The sequence below is a fragment of the Cnephaeus nilssonii genome, assembly GCF_951640355.1.
Source record: "Cnephaeus nilssonii genome assembly, chromosome: 6".
Lineage (NCBI taxonomy): Eukaryota > Metazoa > Chordata > Mammalia > Chiroptera > Vespertilionidae > Cnephaeus > Cnephaeus nilssonii.
Genome location: NC_137077.1, coordinates 28563685 through 28581872, shown reverse-complemented (window position 1 = coordinate 28581872; position 18188 = coordinate 28563685). Strand labels below are relative to the sequence as shown.

General features: G+C 41.2%; 1 protein-coding gene across 2 annotated transcripts in view; it reads right to left on the bottom strand.

Moving 5' to 3' along the window:
- PLEKHA5 (pleckstrin homology domain containing A5) overlaps positions 1-17883 on the bottom strand; it is a 206202-nt gene extending 188319 nt beyond the window's left edge. Inside the window, exons 1-3 of one of the 2 annotated variants that reach the window (XM_079773717.1) lie at positions 17590-17883; positions 17362-17441; positions 14979-15036 (exon numbers count right to left, since the gene is read on the bottom strand). In XM_079773717.1, coding sequence (XP_079629843.1) covers positions 14979-15036; positions 17362-17441; positions 17590-17681 — 230 coding nt within the window. In that variant the 5' untranslated portion in view covers positions 17682-17883. The remainder of the gene's footprint in view (positions 1-14978; positions 15037-17361; positions 17442-17589) is intronic. The other variant, XM_079773715.1, reaches the window with a different exon arrangement.
- Between the last annotated feature and the right edge of the window lie 305 nt (positions 17884-18188).

The window sequence follows — 18188 nt, the reverse complement described above, 5'->3', positions numbered from 1 at the left end:
AATTACACAGATTATTTTAACCTGCCTTGCTCCTTTCAATGGAACAAGTATGACCACAGAGTTAGAGGCAAGAAAGTAATTATTATTAATTATTCTTCATGTTACAGAGTTCCTACTTATGAGCTTAGAGTAAAATTATTTCCAGGTGGTTCCGGGAATTTGTAAATCTTCCACTGTTGTCATTCCTATTTTGTTGCCTATTAGGCAACTTTGTGGTTTAAAGATTATGAAATTTTGCTCTGGTTCACCACATAGTTTAAACTTTCAAAGTGACTACGAGCAAAAGGAAGTGATTAAATATTTACATTTAAAATATCTATTTTGTTCATACCAAGTTAAAAAGACTTTAGAAACAAAAACTGAAAAATGTTAATCTGAAAATCCTGATCCTTGGATTTTAGACTTGATTTAGTATTTGATATATAGCACTGCATAAAGTAATTAAATCATTGTTCTTTAGTATTTACATATATCATTAATGTTTGATATTTTTAAATAGCTTACATTAGGAAAATGTCATTTTTAATAAAAAAACGATAAAGTATTCTGAAAAAAAAAAAAAACCTACAGTAAAAATACTGACGTAATAAATGAGTTCTATGTCTGTCTAGTAAATAAGCTCCCTAGAGTCCATAATATGTCTACCCAAACCCCTGGGCTAACGAACCACTGCACTGTTGGTCAAATGTCTTAGCCTCTGTCTGTTAGTCTCAGGGTCACTTTACTTTAATATTCTACTGAATGTAAATCCATCGAACCTCTCAGTGCCCAAGGTCAGACAGTCTCCATTCCATTTCTCAATCCATCCCTTAAACCAACATTAGCCCTACGACGTTTTGCTCTGTCTGTCCCGGACCTAGCCTCCACGCCACCTCAATCTTGGAAACTAGACTACCATGGAAGTGGTGGTCCATCATTAGCAAACTCCCCTATATCCTCAACCTCTTCTCAAAGCATAACCCCAATATCCTGGCTGTTAAAGACTTCCCCCCGAGGACAGCAGCTGCCCTGCTGCACCAATAGCAGTGATTTATTCCCTGCGGTTCATGGTCCTTCAACTACCCGAGCCATTCATTCCCTTAATCCCAGGACCCTGTCATACTCACAACATGGCACATCTGAAGTCGTCACGTCAGTGACCACACTCCAGCAATACAGCCCTCAGCCTCCCAGCATGCACGCTTAACCACTCCCCCTCTGTCTTGGGAGGATCTCTATCCCAACCCATTAAATGTCTTCTTGCTCCACCTCCCTCCTTCCCAGCCTAAAGTCCAACGATCTAACGTTTCAACAAATTTATCAGACCCTAAACTCTCATCCGCCTTCCTTTGCATTTATCTGGAAAAAACCCTTTGTGGTTCCAACTATTCGTTTTCTCTGAGCTCCCACTCCCATGCCCCTCCCCTAAAGAATCCATAACGAGTTAAATGAATGTCTACGATATACCAGAGACATGGCATATAATACTCTGTATTTTAACATGCTGCTGACTTGTTTATCACAAGTTTTTTATTACAAATATTTACTGAGGATCTCCTAAGACACTAACTTAAGCTCTGAGAATTCAGTAGTGAACATGTCAGAGGAGGTCCCTGCTCTTGTGAAGCTCAAAGTCTCAGTGGAATTAGACAAATGACAAAAGTAAATGAACTAGAACTTGAGACATTGGTAAGTGCCACGAGGAAAATACAATTTGGTAACATGACAGTAAATGCCTGGACAATGGGTGTTGGGTGTGGGCAAGACATAGGCATCTCAGACATCGCAGGTTCAGTTCTAGACCACCTTTATAAAGCAAGGCATAATCTTCTTGGTGGTGGAGGGTCTTGCCTTCAATTGTAAAAAAAAAGACCCACAAACACGCAACATTTGTGAAATGTAATAAAGCAAAGGTATGCCAGTACTTGAAAGCCTTCTCAGAAACACACTGAAACCTACAGTATCTTCTTCCCCTCCCACCACAGAAACACCATGGCCCATTCTGAACCTTAAACTGATGAGGCCTCAATGAGACTACCAACCAACTAAATATATCATCAAAAGGAAAAAAAAAAAAACCTACTCTAGAGGATTCAGGTACTAAATGTTTTCATAAAGAAGACTCACAGCTCTGGCCGGGTAGCTCAGTTGGTTCAAGCGTCATCCCGATAACGCCATGATTGTAGGTTCAATCCCGGGCCAGGGCACATACACAATCAACCAATGAATTCATAAATAAGTAAAACAACAGACTGATGTTTCTGTCTCCTTCCCACCTCTCTCTCTCTCAAAGCACTTTTTAAAAAAGTAAAAGAATCTTACACACATGTCCACTTAACTTTCTATGTCATTGAAGGAATACATGACAAGCAGTGTGACCATGATCAAGTGTAATCCCGTATTTGAGACAGAGAAACTTCAATTCAGCTGGGTTCTGCAATTTGGGGGCACGTGTGTTCTATGGATTATAAAAATCCTCCAATTCTTTATTCTCTGTCTCCACAAGCTTTACAATGTGAGTTTGCAACGCTTTCCTATTTAGCCACTCCCTGAATCTGAGCTGGCCTTGTGTCTTTCTTTGACCAACAGAAAGCAGTGGTCAAAGAACGCTGTCTGAATCCTGAGCCCAGGCCTCAAGAGACACAGAGCACTTCTGCTCACTCACTTTTCCAGTATAAATGACACCTGCTTTCACCACAAGAGCAAAGCCTACTGGAGGACGCGAGATCATGTAAAAGAGAGCCAAGTTCAGATAAGGCCATTCTAGACCAGCCAAGAAGAGCAAAGTCTCCCACCTGACCCACAACTGATCCCACACAACAGTCAACCCAACAGAAACTAGAGGAATTGCCCAGCCAACCCAGGGATGTGTACACACTAATATAGTTTTTCTTAAGCCACTGCATTTTTTGGATGGTTGGCTTATATAGCAAGATTAATTAATCATACCTAATCACCCTGGATAATCAATTACACTTCTCCTTTAACGATTTTCAGGAATTGAAGCCAAAAATTGTGAAATATTTTAATTTAGGTGTCTTCCGAAATGAGGCTTTAATAGCAGGCCAGGAAGGAAGTATTACTTGCAGAAAGGATTTAGAATCCCATCACAGGGTTTCATTTCTCCTACCAATAATACTGCTTGTTTTCAACTTAAGAGTTTCTTTTACAGCTGTGCTGAGAACTGCAGAGAAGACTCCACAAACTGTTCCAGGAGCAATAATAAATTTTCCCAATACATCTTCCTTAGAATACAGAGGGCTATAGTGTCTGACCTTAAATTGTCACTGATAATTTAACTAGTTAAATCACATGAATCAACCCAAAGGTCAAGTGACAACTTAGTCAAGTACTTACAAATCACACATTCATGTATACATATCAATACATATGTGACTCTAGCCATCCATCCATCCACCCAACTTTCCATCCACACACACGATCCTGGGCTATCCTCTCTATCACTACTAAAGGCACTTACCATGGCATCAATGGTCTGTCTGCAACAAACCACTCCTCCCAGTATTTACAGGCTTGTGTCCTCTCCCACTTTTCATTTTGGCCTTGATCATGCAACCTGCTTTGGCTAATAGGACATAAGCCAGCCTGATGCAGGCAGAGATTTTATAAGCCCTAGCACACTGGTGCTTGTCCCCTTGGGATGTTCCCTTAGAAGCCAGCTGCCATGTTATAAAGAAACTCTAAATAGACCACTAGGCGCTAAGAGGCCACAAGCAGAGACAATGCATATTCCGGCCACAGCCCAGTTTCAGCCAAAGACTTCCGCATGAATTACCTCAGTGATACCGCACATAACAGAAGAACAGCCTAGCTGAGCCCACTCACCTACAGAAAGGTGCGCAATTATGTATATCATTGCTGTTCTAAGCCACTAAGTTTTGGGGGCAGACTAATCGCTGTTCCAAACCAACTGAATCACTAATAACAATCCACATAGATTCTCCATCAGTTACCTTTCAATTTCATCAATCCAATCAAGGGAATTTATTGCAGGTATGAAGAAATGGTGGCACTTTCATACACGGTCACATACTGTAGGAGAGAATATAAATCTGTACCAATCTTCTAGAGAGCAATTTGGCAAAATGTTAAGTGATGAACCTTTTAAAAAGCTCATATCTTTTCCCAATAATTCCAAGTCTAGGAAACAGACATGCACATAAGAATGTTATATAAGAATTTTCCTCACAGCAAAAAGCTGGAAACACAGCCATCTAAAAATAGAGGAATGATTAAAGTATTATGTATTCATAAAACAGAACATCATAGTTTTAAAAAAATCTACTGAATAGCCCAGCCAGTGTGGTTCAGTGGTTGAGTGTCGACCCATGTAGCAGGAGGGCACTGGTCTGATTCCTTCCTGGTCAGGGCACATGCCCAAGTGTCAGGCTCAGTCCCCAGCAGGGGGTGTGCAGAAGGCAGCAGATCGATGTTGATGTTTCTATTTCTCTCTCCCTCTCCCATCTTCTCTCTCTAAAATTCAATAAAAAGAAAAAAACAACCACATGTGAAATCTATTGAATATATAATGACATGGGAACACATAATGTACATTTAAATATATTTTTTATTTCAGAGAGAGGAAGGAAAAAGGAGAGAAAGGGAGACACAGAGAGAGAAACATGGATGTGAGAGAGAAACATCAACTGGTTGCCTTCTTGTATGCACCCCAACTGGGGACTGAACCGGCAACCTGGGCATGTGCCCTGACCGAGAATCAAACTGGTGACCTTCCAATGCACTGGACAATGCTCCAACACCAACTGAGCCACAATGGCCAGGCCAATAATGTAAATTCTATTAAAGTAGTATTTCATGCAGGATTCGTGATAAGACCCAAATGTTTTAAAAAATGATTATGCATATATACAGAAATATTAATATAAATTCTCTGTGCATAACAAGAGGGGGTAGTTTTTGTTTTTTTCCTTCTTTATACTCTCCAGTATTTTCCAAATGTTCTATAATAAAAATGCATTACTTCTATAATCAGAAAAAACACATCATAAAACAGGTTGGAAAAAAAAAGCACACCCACTAAACAGACATATTATTTGTCTGATAGATTTATTGTCTAAAATAGAATCCTCTGATGTTTCTTTACTAAATTTTTTAAATGCCACAATGATTAGAATGCACCTATATTCTGTGATGGAACAACTTTTAAAAGTAAATGCAGTGCAGCAGATGGATTTTCAACAGAAGAAACAACTGACACTAAGTATATAACATGCTACTTTCCCTCGATCATTGCTTTGAACTGTAAGAACTGGGCAAGGAGTGCCTTACTTCTTTTCAGGATTCTGCCATACTGTCCTATTTTACTGAGCTTTAAATTTTAGGTTGAACAGCTTTATAATATTTAATCAAGTGGGTATTATATACACCTTCAACCAAGTTCAGCAAACCCTGTTGGAATTGATTCAATATGAAGACTAAAACTAATTTTCATCTCGGAGGTAAATTCTCCCCCTTTTTATTTTTAAGACCACGTCTATCCAAAATAATATGTGTAATGAATCTAAGTCATTTGGAAGGGAAAGGGAAAACGAAATCCGTGCAGAACATCAATGGGAGATATGTAGTGGGCACGTTTTGGTAGCATATGGCTGCAGCACTGACACGGTTTGGGAGTAATTCCCTGAAGTGGCCAGTAATTTTCGAAGAACCAAAGGGAATCCCTGGCCCACCACAGCAGGGTGGAGTTTTGATCACAGTGAAGTTCCGCCGCCTGGTTTCCTCAATCATCCTTGCCCATGACAGCCAGTATAGGATTGGTTTCTCTTATTTCCTTGCTCAGAATTCAACACTTGCTCTTCATTCTCACAGGTCCAGGCCTAAACCTGGACTAAAAATACGGCAACGCAAATCCCGCACATTTTCAACGACTCCCCCTGAAATGCTCAAAAGCTTCCTTAAAGAGCAGTGTGAAACCAGGAGGGCTTCTCTCAGGTGCTTCCATAGTGACTGGCCACTTCAGAGAACAATTCCCCAAGGCACAGAGGTTACTCCCAAGCGGCCAAGGAGTTCCCAAGTGGTTCATTAAACTTCTATCATCTGTACAACATGAGGACTATTTTCTATTTCTCCCAGGTTTCTGTAAGGATCCGCGAACTAGTAGTTTCAGATTTGGTCTGCATTCGCTTTACCAATGCTATTCATGACAGTATAGACTTCAGTATCTCCCCTGTTCTCTGGAAACCACAGCAGCCTAAACTGCGAAAGTTTCTAACTGGAAACAGCATGATCAATGGCAAGGTCTGGCTTTTAGCTTTCTTCACACAGGCCTCAGGGGTCTCTGTACTATCCTGGCTTTGTCATGCCTCTGGTCCTACCATCAGGCCTCTGGGCAGATCCTATCTGCCTCTCAGAGGAGAATCACATAAACCAAACTTGATCAACAGCTGGTTTACTAACTCCCTATGGGATTGGATAAATGTCACATGGAAAATATTTAAATTTCACAAAGAGCCAAATTATAAAGTTTCTGAATAGCATGAAATTAAGTTGACTGTCATCATAAAAATGCATTCAATCAAGAAATATTTATTGAGGAACTACTAGGAGAAGGGCTTAGGCTAAGGGACTAAAAATATGGCAATGAACAAGATTGCTTTTCATGAAGCTTACCTATCACACGAGTGTGTGCAAACAGGTATTAAACTAAGTGTTGACTTGATTCTAAAATATACTGTTTCTGAAATAAGGATTGAGGGGTTATTTTATATAATATGATCATGTCTCCCTTTTCTCCTGTAAAGCTGTTATTAACTCAATGCTAACTGATAATCACGGCACCTTAGACAAAACATAGCAATTACATATTAAATATTTAACCATAATCCAGTTAAGAAGTATAAGGAGAGAATCTGATGGGGCACAGAACTGGCTCTGGAGGGGCTGCATTAGTCCTCCAAAATCTCGTCCACGACCCTTTCAAAGGGTAAAGGTGGATCACATTTCCTCCTCTACTCAGACCTGCAATGGCTCATCTCCCTGAGCAACAGCCGATCACATCAACCAATGAGCTCCCCCCTCCACCCCCCCCCCCCCCCCCGACCCTGGTCCACCCACTACTTCTCAGATTTCACCTCCCTTTTTTCCCATACTCCTTGCTCATCACTCCTCTCCAGCTCTTAACCTGTTCTATTCTTTTCTTATATCATTTATATATTCTTACATACTGTACAATTTACTTATTTTTTTACTCTGACATTTGCTCCCCTACCACCCCACTCCCCAAAAGGGGAGAGCTTTTTGTTCTGTTTTGGTTAGTGATGCATCCTAATTGCCAAGGCATATAACTCTGAGTTCAAAATGTGGTGAAGAGTAATGAAAGAAAGCAAGCATCAGTGGATGACTGATTGGAAAATCTTGCCACTGGGACTAAGTAATAACCAAAATCAGTTGGCCAAGTCTTGCTCTCTCTTCGATAGTAGACAGGAACTTCAACTACTTCTGCTGCAGTTTTACTCCTTTTTCTAAATGTCCACATCACACCAATCCCATTCCAAGTCTTTCTTTAGATATGGTAATACTTTCACTCAGGTTATGGTCCAATCTCATCTTCCAGGTGACTTTCTTACTGCTCTGTCCTGATCCACTCCATGGGGACTTCACTGCTCTGATCCACTCCAGTTGAGTGGATCAGAGCAGTGATCATCTCTATGAGGCAGGCTCATCTCTATGTTTGTGAGAAAGGCCTCTTCCAATAACCCCCACATTGGGTCAAGTCCTCTCATATATCTGGTCAAAACATGATGTATATTTCACAGCATTTATCACAGTCTACAATGATATACTTGTGGTTATTTTATTATTGACTCTCCCACTAATTTAACTATAAGCTCCTTAAGAGTATGATCTATGTTTGTTTCATTGACAAAGCCTAAATCACTTGGTGCATAGTAAATACTCAATAAGTATTTGTTAAATAAATAATGGATTGGATGAATATGGTATTTCCAACTTGATTCTGTATATACAGAGACCGTCAATTAGGTAGCTGAGAGAGGATTTTTTTGTGGGTAGGAGGTTATGTTTCCTGTTCATAAGGGAGGAATAGAAAATAATGTTGGGAGTCCTTTGGAAAGTCCAGATTTTAGCCGCCTAAAGTGCTATGCCCAACAGCTCAAAAATCAAACCATCATTAACACCTCCACCTGGAGTGTCCCCCGCCCACCACCTACTCCCTACACAAATCATTCTTGTAGCCACTCACACACAAAGGCTTACAGTGGCTTTTGACCTCCCTTTCTCTGTCAACCTCCTATCTCAGCAAGATTTCTAAGGCCTGTCAACTCCTTTTTAATATCTTTGATCAATGGCCTCCTTCCTTTCTATTCCCACTGCTACTTGGTTTAAGCAACTAGCCTCTAGATTACAGCAACAGAGCCAGAATTGGTCTCCTTGATTCTAGGCTTGTCCCTTTCTAATCCATGCTGCCTACATTAAAATCTCTCTTAAGCCCTAACTGGTCTGGCTCAGTGGATAGAGCGTCGGCCTGCAGACCGAAGGGTCCCAGGTTCGATTCCAGTCAAGGGCATGTACCTTGGTTGTGGGCACATCCCCAGTAGGGGGCGTGCAGGAGGCAACTGATCGATGTTTGATGTTTCTCTCTCATCGATGTTTCTAACTCTCTATCCCTCTCCCTTCCTCTCTGTAAAAAATATTTTTTTAAAAAAATCTCTCTTAAAACCTCCACTCTACATTATGAATACTACATCAAAAGACATCTGCCATGGCTTGCCTAGAAAATAAAAAGTTCAGCCTGACATTTGAAGACCAGACACAATATAGCTCCATCATTTACCAGCAGGGTAGTTATCACTACTCATCACATACATTATATATATCCTACCCCTATGAATTTATCCTACCATTCATTTAGATCAACCCATGTGAATTCCACCCATACCCCCAGGCCTAGCAACTCCTACCTTCTTCCTTCATGCCTTTCTAGGACAGCCCAGCCCATCTGCCTCTTCCTCCTGATTTCTTATAACACCATCTGACAGACAACTAGTATCATTTTTTCACACTATTACTCCAATTTCCACATACACACATATATACATGTAACTTTTCACCATCAACCCCAACTTATGCATATCTGTTATAGAGAAAGGAAAAAAAAATGACAGAAGAGCATCTGTCAACAAATGCTAAAGAACTCTATGTCTTTCACAGGGCGGAGGCGGGTAAACAGGGATGTTTACATCCAGGGCCTCCAACTCTGACTCTTCTACCCAATTCTATCTTTCTCTACTCTTCATGTCTTCCCCTTCATTAAACATACACCAGCTTTGCAAATAAGAAAAAACATCCAGATTACGGGGAAAATCATTTGAGAAATTCAGAAAGGGCTCTCAAAATGCCACCACTTGAGTCGTGGTGACTTCTCTTGCGCATTCCCAATTAACTCCTTCGCCGAGTAGGAGCCAGCATCCTATCATCACCGCGGACGTGGCTTGCTCAGAGGATGACTGGATTCTAGGCATTAAGCTATATATTCCAAGGAGAGGACACCAGCAGCCCTGGTCTTGAGCAGTGGTCCTGGGACTAAAAAGATGGATAAAGGGATTTCGCAATAAAATTCACTGTGGTTGGGAGTCCTGGTATCCCAACCTTGAAACTCTAAATGCATTTTATCATTGAAGCACCGCTATTAATGATAAACTTTCCTAATCTGTCACAGAACACTCTTCTTTCCCTTTATGAAGCTGCCATTTTAAAAATCACATGTGTGTTTCCCCCCCCCCCCCCCCATTTTTTGTTTTAATGTTTTCCACCTACTAGACTGCAGGCTCCAGGAAGGCAGGGCCCCTAGAGTGTGGTCCCCTTTTAATTTCTAAGTCCCTAGAATAGTGCATGGTATTCACTAGGCACTCCTGAGTGGATGAAAAGAAATGATCAAATTCTAAGACCCTGCCAATATATAACACTAGTCAACAGGTTTTTGGAAGGTTAAATAAGCTTTTATTTGTAGGCTCAGCCAATAACCTACCACTGCACTTGTTTCTATGAAAGAATACCTCTAGTCCCAAGCAATCAACTTATGGAGGGATAAAAGAACCTGCTAATACTGCCCAGCCATAGCAGATATTCTTAGGTATAGAAGAGTTTTAGCCCAGAGCCCTTAATTTGAATGCTAGTGACTAGCAGTGAAGGTGTATGACCTACAGTTGGTCCTTAACCTCTTTAAGTTTCAGTTTCATCATCTGGAAAAAACACACACACAAAAAAAGGCTATTGTGAAGAGTAAATTAATTTAATGCTATGCTGAAATGCCCAGCATTAAATAAGTTTATGATTCCCACACCATCGCCCTTTTTTAATACATGTCTTTATACTACAAACTCCTTGAAGGTGGTTCATAGTTGTGTTGTGCCTACTGAATTAGTATAAAGTGCTTTACACTCATAAGAATTACTTATTACAGTCTAAACTCTGTTACGAATATAAAAAAGAAATACAATGTCATTTAATTGTTCTTAGCGGCATACAGTTATTACTTTAGTAATCAAAATCCAATTATCATATTATAGTACTAAGATATATCAAACATTTTAAATATGAAAAACACAGTAATATATCCTAATATTCTTGCGGCAGTTATTTTATGTTCCCATCCTCACTCATATTTTGGATTGTAGTAATCTATGAAGAAATACTTTTTAAATCACTTGCAACCTTATACGGCTACTTCATGTAAGAAATTCCCCTCATTGAAGGTTAGTTTGAAATTCTCAGTACACATTAGATCCAGCTATAGCAGATACTGAAATAAAACTTCATTAGTCAAAATCAAACACTACTCTATTTGCATATCTAAGAAGTTCAATTTTCAGAACTGAAAAAAAATTTAAGCCTAGGAAAAAGCAATATGAGAGAATATAACCTCAAAATTTACATACTATTTTATTATCCTACAACGACTTTTTTTCATCTCCCATCCTGCCACATAAAACAATGACCTTTAAATAATCAGAACAAAGTTTCTCACTATTCAGAGGACATTGTTTTAAGACTTACCGGCACTTTAAGTTAACCATCTCAAAGCTATGAAACACAAAGGAATAGTCAATGACACATCCATTTAAGTTACCGTGACCTGTCATTACAGCATCATTAAGTGTTATTTTCAAGGAGTAAGCAGAAAGCTTTATAATTTTTAAACATATAAAATTATTTTCTGTACTTTATGGGCTAAGGCATTGACTATTTTAAGCTCACTTTATAAATTATGAAACTCACTAACAATTATTTCTAAAGACAAATAGCATGAATTAAGTTTTAAAAGCAATATAGAAACTCAGTAATCAAATTCAAACTCAGTGTACATGTATTTACACACACACACACACACACACGTAATATGATAATTTAGAGGCTGGTCGGCTTAAGGTACACAGAAAAAGGTTTCACAGAAAAGAATTAAAGTATTAAATATCTACATTTGCGATATTAGAGTAAAATACATTCTCTATATTATATATTCTGTTACCTAACTGTAAACTTTTATTAAAAACCAATTCAAAAAGTGTGTAACATAAACTAATTTATCCAACGCATATCTGTACAACTCCTACTCTAATCAGGCCCTTTATTGACATTAACACTATTAACTGCTTCATGCAGCTCTGCAGGGAAGATACGTACAAAGTACAAACTGCAGCAACCGAAAGCAAGCCCACACAGCTCTGCCACTACAGGCTTCATACTTATCTGTGGTTGTCTATAAAAGGTTAGAGAGAGGCTAAAATAGTTAAGCAAGATAGGAAAGCTAAGCAGCTTTCCCAGTTGCCCACAACACCTCTTCTTGGTACTGTGAGTCCATTATTTTGTAGATTATTGTAAATTCCCAGAATAGTGTAAAATTCAAAGAAATTTAAAAATGGGATAGAATTTATTTTTTAAAACTATTTTCTTTCTTTTTTAAAATATATTTTTATTGATTTCAGAGAGGAAGGGAGAGGGAGAAAGAGATAGAAACATCAATGATGAGAATCATCAATCAGCTGCCTCCTGCACGCACACGCGCCCCCCCCCCGCCCCCCCGCCCCCCCCCCCCCCCCCCGGGCCTGGGGATGGAGCCTGCAACCCGGGCATGTGCCCTGACTGGGAATCGAACCGTGACCTCCTGGTTCACACAGGTCAACGCTCAACCACTGAGCCATGTCAGTCGGGCAAAATGGAATAGAATTCAGAAGTTGCCTTTTTCAGCCAGCCTAATATAAAGATGTGCAGACAGATGGGTAGGGGGAGGTAGGAGAGGGTGAATGGGGAATTAAAAATAAAAACAAAACAGTTGTGAAGACAACTCCAAAGTGATTGAGAGGTTTAAGACCACTGTCCAGCTCTTCTGACTCTTCCCAGCTCGGGTGCCTTACCACACACATTGATCCCACAGCCAATACCAAACTATTATCCAAAGATGATTCTTTTTGGCAATCTGCCCTTTTGAGCAATAGCCAACATATGTTCAAGAGAGAAAGAATTTGAGAGTTAAATGTTCCTCAAGTTCTCTAGATCTCCCTTCTTGCTAAGGGAGCCTCCCAGGAACACATGATTAGGAATAAGCAAGAGGTTGATGGATCTGTTTTTGGCCAATCTTCCCTCTTCCCATGTGAACAAAATCTACTCTGCTTACTGTATCACCTCTTTTTCTTATAATCTGATCAATGTCCTTTCTTCATCTAAGAACCAACAACGAGAAATTACATTCACCAACATTAATCACTTTCCTACTTCAGATTCCTATCCTTTCTTCTACTCAGAACATTCTAAATATAGTTCATGTTCCTGCTGTTTCTCATCTTGCTATCTTTGCAGACTGTAAGTTCCAAAGGCATGTTTCTGTTATTTTATTACATGGTGTGACAATGAACATAGTAATTCTTCCTACTACTTTCATGATTAAAATGAGATTCAGACGTGGTAATATATGTGAAAGCACTTTGTAAACTGTAAGCTTTAAGATAAAAGTAGTGCCATCATATTAGAATGGTAAAGCATCCCTAATGGCTCAAAACAACACAAGTAAAAAGTTTCTGGGAAATTACAGTCTACATTAGGAATACAACTAATCTTAAAAAGAAATTAGTCTTCTGATATAACCCAGAAAGGAAAAACCTATGTACCACTCAACAAATCACAAATTTTATGTAAAACAAGTCTAATGAATGATATGTTTCTATAAATGCTCAATTTTAGAACAAATTAGTTTTATAACCTAAATTATTTATTGTTACTTTTAGACACAACTATCGGATGTCTCTTAATACCAAATGATTAGAAACAACTAGTCTTAAAAGGTCCTCAGAGTTAAAGTAAAATTACAGCTTACTTAACTGTCCTTCATTTTCCTGAGAAACTTACTTAGGCATGACACTCAAAAGAAAATTCTTATTTAAGTCAACATAAAAGTAAGTCTAATCAAAATGGCTAGTAAAACAAAAGAAAATTCAAGTCTCTTAAACAGCTCAGTTCTAAAGTAAAACATACAGAATAACATTTTGTACTCTCAAATAAACATTCATCTAAGAATGTACACAATCACCGAAATTAAAACATTGAGGATTGTTGTGTTACTTCTATTATTGTAAGATCAGTGAGGCTCATTTAGTTAAAATGATATTGGATAGAAATAAATGAACATCTTCAGAAGCATTAAGACTACATCCAAAAAAAAAAAAAGCATCCCTTTTCATGCCAATAAACACTCACCTTAAATTAAGATGACAATAACCACTAGAAAAAATACTTGATGACTCCGCACTTTACTCAGACCTTTAGCTTTTAGGCCATCTAATAGTGTATCGCACAATCTCCAAATAAAAGATGTAACTGAAAAATATCCAGTAGTGCCACACTTGTGCTTTCTCTATTCTACGTCCAAAAGCAAGCATTCCTAATACCTATAAATATCCCTTGACATTTTATATGAATATCATTCTAAAAAATGTTAAAGTCATACAAGCAATTATAATTTAATGTTAGTATGGCATGCTCTTAAAAATTTCACTTGGTAAAAATTAAAAATACCTTACAGGGACCGAGGAAATAAAGGTAACTTTAGCTAGGTATCTATTATTATGAGTAAACTACTGACATCTCAGGCAAATCTTATATTCTCTTTCAAGCTTCAGTTCCTTAGCATTAAGCAAAAAAATTTAAAATGACAAAAAAACATGCTCTTAAGTAAACAAGTTTCTAGTTTAAAATAAATATGAAACCACCTTTATTTTCCCTTGGGAGATAAAAATTTTTCCTACGTAGTTTGACCTCAAGCATTGCATTTGTCTCTAAGTACTACCAAGTTAACTGTGCATAGAAATTAGTTCGATAGTTCATAGAATTAGTTCAAAGGTCAAGACTGATATTGGTCATCCCTCCTCTGCATGCTCCACTGAAAACCTTTTATTCAATCACAGACATCAGTAACAGTGAGATCTGTTTTATAAAAACTTAGATCTATTTAAATACTGAGGCAGATTACAAACAACGCTCGACAGATATCTGTGAAATATTCAGTATTAATTTGTTTTTACTTTCAGCCCTGATATTGCTCATCAAACTGTAACCTAGCTTTCCATCACTTCTGCTACTTCTTAACAGCACTGAACAAAAAACACATGAACAGAATTCACATTAAAAGAGGGGAAAAAAGATGACATGCTAAAGACAAAAATATTATAATACTATATCACCCAGTAATCAGAAAGACCAGAAACGTAATTGTGGCCATAAGTGATGTCATTGCCAAATCCGTGAGTGCCCAGGCAAATAACATGTAACTAAGAGTGTCATCTTTTCTCTCAAAATTACGCCACCATATGAAGGGGGGAAAGGCCATATTATACAAAAAAAATTTTAAGAATCATAAGCCTATCTACACATACAACTAACTCTTCAACTGAAGATTAATCACAACATTCGAATTACCAAGGGAAAAAAACCATAATAAAAAAACTCACTTTATGTAGTATCTTGCACCTTCAAAAGTATATGCTTCTTCCCAGCCAGTAGGCAAATCTAAAAAACATACATTTCACAATTAGTATTAATTCAATAGAATAGCAAAATAAGTCTTAATCCATTTTAATCATTCATTTTCATGGGCAGCTATTTTCATTTATTAAGTAGCTTTCTAACAAAAAAAATGTGTTAGGCTGGTAATAAAACAGAGTAGGTATAATGTCATTTTTAGGGACATGGCAATTCAAATCGAAAGCCATCAGAAAAGTATCACAATATTAATAATCTCTCACGATATTAGAGATTATCTGATATGATCATATACTTTAATGATCAGAATGGAGAGGACCTACGCCTACACCCAAAAACCAAATGAAGCCCCTTCTAATCTTAGGTGAAATAACCATCAGCAGCTGGCAAAAAAACACAAACCAAAAAACCCTGTCCATAAAAGGTAACACCTGCTTCTTCTTAGGTATACTGTGTCTATTTAAGGCCATTCCTTTCAGCTACATTAATGAACCCATCCAGGAAGTTTCACTGGTGAGAAAGTACTTCCTAAATACAAAATTAGAGGAAAGAAATCGGACATCACATACTTATACTTGTTTCTATAGACTTGACCTTAAGAGAATTAAAGTTTCAAATACTAAACCTGAATAATTCAGATGAACCATGGTGACTTTATTGCACATTATTTATAAATGACTAGTGGCTTGGATTTAATCAGCATCTCTCGGAAACAAAAAGCATTGATGTGTGTACAAAACCAGAGTCAAAGCAAAGTAAACCAAGCCAGAAACAAAAAAGATCATGTTTTTTTAAAAAATTAACGTGAAATTATCTGAGAATAAAATTTTCCCGTGGTGTCAATGTTATCAAATCTAAGCGGGTAAAATGGGATACACATAACCAAAATAAGCAAGAAAAACAATTCATTCCACAAGATAATTAAGTTAAATAACTTAAATACTATATAGTCTTCTAAAATAAATGTGTTACTATCCGTAAGGCAAAGAGGCCAGCAAAGTTGAAATATGTATGCAAAACACTGAAAGGTATTATTTAAGTCGGAGACTGCTCTGGGGAGTTAAATATGACGGTGTTATTAGTCAGAAATGCCTTAAAAATGTAATCTCATGTTTGCTACACTAACCTTCCCTTGCCTCCTCCACCTTTTTGCAAATTTAGAGACATTAGTCACTTTAGTGCACTCCAGATTTAAAAGAAAAGGCAGGTTTGTCCAATATCCTGGCAACTTGAGAGTCACAGAACCCCCAGAGTTGGGAGAGCAAGTAGTATCCTGGAAGACAGCTCCATAAAAGACTGCTGAAGCCGGCCTCACCTTCGACCCAAACTGTTCCCGAGCCTCTCCAATCACCAGATTTAGAGGCAGGCCAGTACGAGAACACATGTTCCATTTCAAAGACAAACAAGTTTCACGAATGTAAACAAAGAATGACAAAAGAAAGCCAGACCGGCTCTGAAGCGATCCCCAGCCCTTCTCCAGCTCAACTCACACGTTAGCCTGCAAACAAGCTACCCAAGGCATCGGAGAGGTCTGCTTCCCCGCCGATCCCCTCCAATGAGGGCACAAACGCCCACCCGTGGGACACCCCCCTTGCACGCCCACCGCCTCCTGGCGGTCTGTGCAACCTCGGAGCTGCTGCCGGGGACTTTGAATCTTGGCTGGCCAGCAACTGCGGCTGCAAATGCCTCCTCCTGAGGCAGGAGGGAAAGCGCCCAGCATTTCCAGGGCAGTTCTCGGTCAGGGGGGATCGCAGCACCCCCAAACTCCTCTCTCCCTCCTCCATCAGCTACCTACCCACAAAACCCACCGAGGAGGAGGAGGAGGAGGAGGAAGCTGCACGGCAGGAGGCAGCTCTCCCGAAGGAAGGAGAGGATGTGAATACATGATCCCACGGACCAGCGGCAGGGTCCCGGGCTGCAGGGCGGGGAGTGGGAAAGGACTTCCTAAAGGCTGAAAGGGGGCAGATTTAGAGGGGTGTGTGTGTGGGGGGGGGGGGGGGGGGAAGCAGATTCTGTACAGGATTCTGGAGAGGCTGCAGGAGGAAAACCTCCGGGTTCCAGGGAGAGGAGAATCAGCCACGCCAGGGGGGGTGGGGGTTGTCCAGGTTGGGATGGGGAGAGGGCGCAGGAAGAGGGCGCCGTCTCCAAGTGGTGATGAAAGGCTGCGGGAAAGAGGGGCGTCCAGAGACTCGAGAGAAGTCCGGCGGCGGGGCTGCCGCCTCCCCTCGGCGCCTCCCGGGGACCGCGGCTCGGGGCAGGTTGCCGGGGGGGCGGGCGGCCGGGCGGCCGGGCTCTGCCGCCTCCTCCCGGCGGAGCCCAACTCCGCTCGGGCCCGGCCGGACTGAGCATTACCTGTGCTCTGCCGCCGGTGGCCGGTGACCACGGCCTCGCCGGTGACGGGGTGCAGCCAGGTGGTGCTCTTCGCCTCCTCGCTGCAGGGGGGAGAGAAGGGGCAGAGACCGAGCGTGAGTGGGGGCGCGGGAGCAGCGAGGGGACTGAAGCGGCGCCGACCCCGCTCGCTCTGCCCCTCGCCAGCCCCCCGCACCCTCCGGGGCCCCCGCGCCGCCCCCGGCTCTTTACTTGATGAAGAAGACTCGGCCGCCCCTGGTGATCCCGTAAGTCCAGGACCGGGGCAGGGAGCAGACCCACTCCAGGTTCAGATCCGCCGCCATGTCTGATCCCCAGCCGCCGCCGCCGCCGCCGCCGCCGCCGCCTTCTCCTGCTGCCGCCGCGGGAGGAGGGAGCGAGCGAGGGAGCGCGGAGCGAGCGCGGCCGGAGCGCGCCTCCCCAGCCCGGCGCGCCCCCGCGCGCCCTACCCCCTCGGGCGGCGCCCGCCCTGCCGCCCGGGCTGGGTCCGGCCCGCGTCACCGCCCCTCCGCATCTTCCGCGGCCGCCGGCCGGCTGCCCCGCCGCGCGCTCGGGGGATGGGCGAGCGGCGCCGCGCCCCGCGACCAGACCCCTCCCTCGCGCCCGCGGCGCTCCCGCCCCCCTCGCCCGAGCGCAGGTTCCGGGATCGATGGGGAAAAAAACACAACGAAAACCGCGCTCTGCCCCCAGGGCTTTGCCCCAAGGCTTCCCAGTCCAGCGCGCAATGGGAGGGGAGCGTAATCCCCGCGCTCCGGAGGGCTCTCTGTTAAAACAACAAAAGCACGGCGTATGGGGCTTTGTTTTATAAGATC